The sequence below is a fragment of the Tupaia chinensis genome, unplaced genomic scaffold (genome assembly GCF_000334495.1).
Source record: "Tupaia chinensis unplaced genomic scaffold, TupChi_1.0 Scaffold139218_1, whole genome shotgun sequence".
NCBI classification, from domain to species: domain Eukaryota; kingdom Metazoa; phylum Chordata; class Mammalia; order Scandentia; family Tupaiidae; genus Tupaia; species Tupaia belangeri.
This window is the reverse complement of record NW_006199107.1, coordinates 798187-803532: the sequence shown is the minus strand read 5'-3', so window position 1 is coordinate 803532 and position 5346 is coordinate 798187. Positions and strand designations below refer to the sequence as shown.

General features: G+C 40.5%; 1 protein-coding gene across 3 annotated transcripts in view; it reads left to right on the top strand.

Annotated features, from left to right (window-relative positions):
• DRD3 (dopamine receptor D3) overlaps positions 1–5346 on the top strand; it is a 46228-nt gene that overhangs the window by 13137 nt on the left and 27745 nt on the right. For all 3 annotated transcript variants that reach the window (XM_014592984.1, XM_014592983.1, XM_027765656.1), the window contains exon 2: positions 4852–4964. In XM_014592984.1, the coding sequence (XP_014448470.1) occupies positions 4852–4964 (113 nt within the window). The remainder of the gene's footprint in view (positions 1–4851; positions 4965–5346) is intronic.

Genomic DNA, 5346 nt, shown 5'->3' with positions numbered 1-5346 from the left:
AGTTTGGGCCTCAAACCCCAGTCAATTACATGGGAGTCCAGCGACATAGCCATTACACTAACTGCTGGTCCCATGTATACAAACAAACTTAAAAAAAAAAAAAAAAAAAAAACTCTAAGAACACCTACAGTAATAATAATGATAATGATAATAATGATAAATAATTCAGTTTTCAGAAGCCAAAGTTCCAAAGTTATAAAACTTCCTAGCGTAGATCCTGTGGGTCACCGACACATGTAAATAGTCAATACAGTAAATGTTAGTTCCATTAACAACCTGATGATGTCTAACAATTTAAGAATGACTTTCTTCTCCAGCTATCTTGCAAGTTCTTCAAGGATACGCTCTGTAGTACATTTCGTAAAAGCCTTTTAACACACATAATGTACTTTCTCCTATGAACTCACTATTAGAAATTTTACAAGTACCAGCTCTATGAGTGCATGGGTGAATGAATAAACACTCAGTGAGCATGGAGTGTGCTGTTGTCCTAGCTACCCTCCCGCACCTACACTATCCTCCAACACTCCTACACAAACATGCACTCAGAGTGAGACAAGGAAGTGGGTTTTCCCAATGTAAGACACACATTGCATCATAAAAATAGCTTAGTATACAAAATTCAACTTTTGCAAGAAGCTTTGAGAACATGCAACTGTCCTATGTAATGAGAAAAAAACATCTTCTATTTCCTGGCTCCCTCAAATCATTGTGTTATGATTCTTTAGATCAAAATCTCTACTCCTTGGGATCAGCAGATGGTGTAATGGTTATGTCACTGGACTCCCATATAGTCAACCACGGTTTGTGTCCTGGACCTGTTGACTTAAAACTCACACCAGGCAGGCCCAGCAGTTAGCGTAATGGCTATGTCGCTGGACTCCCATGTAGTCGACCATGGTTCGCGTCCTGGACCCGGTGGCTTAAAACTCACGCCAGGCACATGTGCATGTGTGCCCAAGATCCCGGGAGGAGAATGGAGGAGAAAGGAATGCGGTGTGGTCATACCCCCTGGGGGGTGATTTCTTGCTTTCTGTCTCTCTGTCTCTCTCTGTCTGGTGAGCACACACACCCTATAGCAAAAACCTCTAAATAAAAAAAATTTAAAAAAAAGAAAAACCTCACACCAGGCATGTGTGCATGTATGCCCAAAATCCTGAGAGGAGAATGGAGGAGAAGGGATTGTGGCATGGCCATCCTCCCAGGAGGTGACTTCTCATTTTCTGTCTGTTTCTCTTCTCTCTGGCAACTGCACATGCCCTATAGCAAAACTCTCTCAAAAAAAAAAAAAAAAAAAAAAGAAAGAAAGAAAGAAAAAGTCTCTACTTCTCTCTGTAAAAAAAAAATTTATTCTCAGAATATCTGTAAATTCATATTTGGCCTTTACTTTTATAGAGCCAAATAGTTAAACTGAAAAAGAAAGCAAATCCACAAGCAAATGAACAAAAAGGCTGACTTCATATCTAGTTTTAACTTTCCATTGCTACTTGTAATGAAAAATCTTTGGCTAGAGTTTCCTAAAATAGGATCTAAAGATGGCCAAATACAGAGATATACAGGTAATGAAGAAGTACACTTGATGGTAAGAGGTTACTAGGGAAGGGGGAAGATAGTCTTTCAGGACCTTGCTTTATTGGGGGGCAGGGGGAGACAGGAATTAACAGAAAAGGGATCTGTTTCTATAAGAAGAGAAAAATGAGGCAGCACTATCGTTCTGTTAAAAAAAAAAACTATTTTTAAAATTTACATTAAATCACTGTGTATCTTTACAGCATACAAATGGTTTTTCCTACTATGAATACAGTGTATATTTGTCAAGTCACAGATATTTCTATGTAAATAATCATCAACAGATAACTTCATTTTTGTTTCTGTTAAAGTTCTTTTTCCCCTGATCCCCTCCCTCCAACTCCCTATTACTCACCCCGTCCTATACCATCTCTATTATCTTCAGTTACCCTCCCTGCTATTATACCCTCCAATCTTCCAGTTTCTGCCATACAGTGCAGACATTCAGAATCTATTCATCAGGGACATACAACGCCTGTCTTTCATAGCCTGGCTCCCTTCACATAGCAATAAATCTTCCATATCTATCGCTTTGTATCAACTATCAGGGTCTCATTGTTCTTTATGGCTGAGTAGTATTCCATAGTATATATTTGCCACATTTTTTTAAAAATCCATTTATCTGTTGTTGGATATCCAAGCTGATGTCTTAATAATTGTGAATAATGCTACAATAAACATAGATGTGCAAGTGGTTTTCCAACTGAGTGTTTTCCTTTCCTTTGGGTAGATACACAGGAGTGGAATTACTGGGTCATATGGTAGATCTATTTGTAAATTTTCAGGGAACCTCCCTATTGTTCTCCATAGTGGCTATGCCAATTTACATTCCCACCAACAGCGTAGAAGGGCTCCCTTTTCACCACAGCCTCATCAGCATTTATTATTCTATATTTTTAAAATCTTAGTCATTCTGATTGGGTTTAAATGGTAACTCATTGTGGTTTTGATTTGCATTTCCCTTATGATAAGAGATGGTGAGCATTTTTTCATATGCTTTTTGGCAGTTCATCTGTCTTCCTTGGAGAATTGTCTGTTCAGCTCATTTGCCCATTTTAATGCAACACTATATGCACATTCACTTTTTTTTTCTTGAGATGCTATTTCAGAAGCTACTATATCTATTTTTCATTCTTTCTTCCTCTTGAATAGCCATTGGACCTGCTCAGGAGGAAAATTATGAGCATTCAGCCACAGCCAGGGGCACAAAGCTTTGCAGGTCTCTCCTTGGGAACCAAGGTACCTGAGAATGGCAGCCCCAAAGGCAGGAAGCTGGCAAGTGCACAGAAGCCTCGGGGCCAGTGAGTGGCTGTTTATAGACATTCCAAAAGTGCCAATCTCCCTGGTTCAATTAAGTTATGTATACCCTCCAATCTTCCAGTTTCTGCCATACAGTGCAGACATTCAGAATCTATTCATCAGGGACATACAACGCCTGTCTTTCATAGCCTGGCTCCCTTCACATAGCAATAAATCTTCCATATCTATCGCTTTGTATCAACTATCAGGGTCTCATTGTTCTTTATGGCTGAGTAGTATTCCATAGTATATATTTGCCACATTTTTTTAAAAATCCATTTATCTGTTGTTGGATATCCAAGCTGATGTCTTAATAATTGTGAATAATGCTACAATAAACATAGATGTGCAAGTGGTTTTCCAACTGAGTGTTTTCCTTTCCTTTGGGTAGATACACAGGAGTGGAATTACTGGGTCATATGGTAGATCTATTTGTAAATTTTCAGGGAACCTCCCTATTGTTCTCCATAGTGGCTATGCCAATTTACATTCCCACCAACAGCGTAGAAGGGCTCCCTTTTCACCACAGCCTCATCAGCATTTATTATTCTATATTTTTAAAATCTTAGTCATTCTGATTGGGTTTAAATGGTAACTCATTGTGGTTTTGATTTGCATTTCCCTTATGATAAGAGATGGTGAGCATTTTTTCATATGCTTTTTGGCAGTTCATCTGTCTTCCTTGGAGAATTGTCTGTTCAGCTCATTTGCCCATTTTAATGCAACACTATATGCACATTCACTTTTTTTTTCTTGAGATGCTATTTCAGAAGCTACTATATCTATTTTTCATTCTTTCTTCCTCTTGAATAGCCATTGGACCTGCTCAGGAGGAAAATTATGAGCATTCAGCCACAGCCAGGGGCACAAAGCTTTGCAGGTCTCTCCTTGGGAACCAAGGTACCTGAGAATGGCAGCCCCAAAGGCAGGAAGCTGGCAAGTGCACAGAAGCCTCGGGGCCAGTGAGTGGCTGTTTATAGACATTCCAAAAGTGCCAATCTCCCTGGTTCAATTAAGTTATGTAAAAGCTTAAAATATAAAATAGAAATGTGTTGAAATGTGAATAAAATTATCTAAATTTCTGACTTTTTAGAAAGCATTACTCCATAGAACGTTATGGAGCTGAGAACATACATTTAGATGCATGAGGTCAGAACCAGCCTTGCTAATTCTGTGAGTGGTGGAGAGAACTGGTGTTCCTTTCTGATCGGCTGGACCCAACCTTTTGTCCAACTCTGGGTGACTGGGACATGGAGTTGGGGTGAGCAGCTGTTGAAGGCAATCTCACTGATGCAGTCTTTTAGGTACGTTCTTCAGGACGTTTCCAAGCTTTAAAGCCTGAAGCCAGATCGATTTTTACTTTGAAGGTACATTTTATGAAAAACGTGTTCCTAGCTTATTTCCTGGGAACATGGTGGACTCCCTACTGGGTCGGGGCTTCAGAAGGCAGTTTTGGAGCAACGCATACGTTGGGCAGTCATCCAAGCCCCTCTGTGAGCAGCTGTGCATCGATAGGCATATCACTTAACCAGGAGGCGCTGTTAGCCGCCTCTGGAGTTTGAACTGGAGCAGTGACTCTCAAACTTTAATACATCGAGCGGTGTTTATGTAAAAATGATGATTCATGGGACCACATCCAGGGACTCTGAGTCAGTAGGTCTAGGGAGGATTCCGAAATCTCCATCTTTAATGAGCACCCACTGAGGACCACACTTCGAGAAACACTGAACTGATGTGGAAGATTCTTTCCAACCCTAACATTCTCACATCTGTGAATTTGTCTCAAATTTGTCTTTAACAACCAGTCTTAGCCTGGCACTCCCTTGATGTCTGCCTACCCTAGAGTAACGATGCTACCAAACACAGGGAGCAGAGAGGTGACTCTGTCTCTGAATTGGGCAGCATAGAAGGCGATGGGGTTGATTGGGTTGTTGTTGCTTTGCTGGGGGAAGCTCTAACAGCCTGGTTATCTCTGATGCACAGGTGACAGGTGGAGTCTGGACTTTCAGCCGTGTATGCTGCGATGTTTTTGTCACCTTGGATGTCATGATGTGTACAGCCAGCATCCTGAACCTCTGTGCCATCAGCATAGACAGGTAGGGTTGAGATTTCCCCTTCCAGGCTCAGGAGAGAAGCGACCCAAAAGTGGGGTTGGAGAAGGCACAGGCTTGGCATTTGAGGGTATGAGGGTTCCTTCTAAGTGAAACTTGCCTCGAAGACATTGTTCTTTCCTCTCTTGTCCTTTTAAACTATGATTTGCAGGTGATATGAAACCCTGTAACAAAAGAGAAATCATTATCTTATAAACTTTTCTAGACTTTCTTCCTCAGACCTCTGAAAAGGATTTGGGTTTTGCGTTTCCATTATCCTTTGAGGGTTTTGTAATTCCTAAGTGGAAAGAAATGATAGAGTAGAACAAAAGATGAACTGATTTGGTTGGTAAGAAAATTTCCTGTTGTTTTGTTTGATACTGGTGTA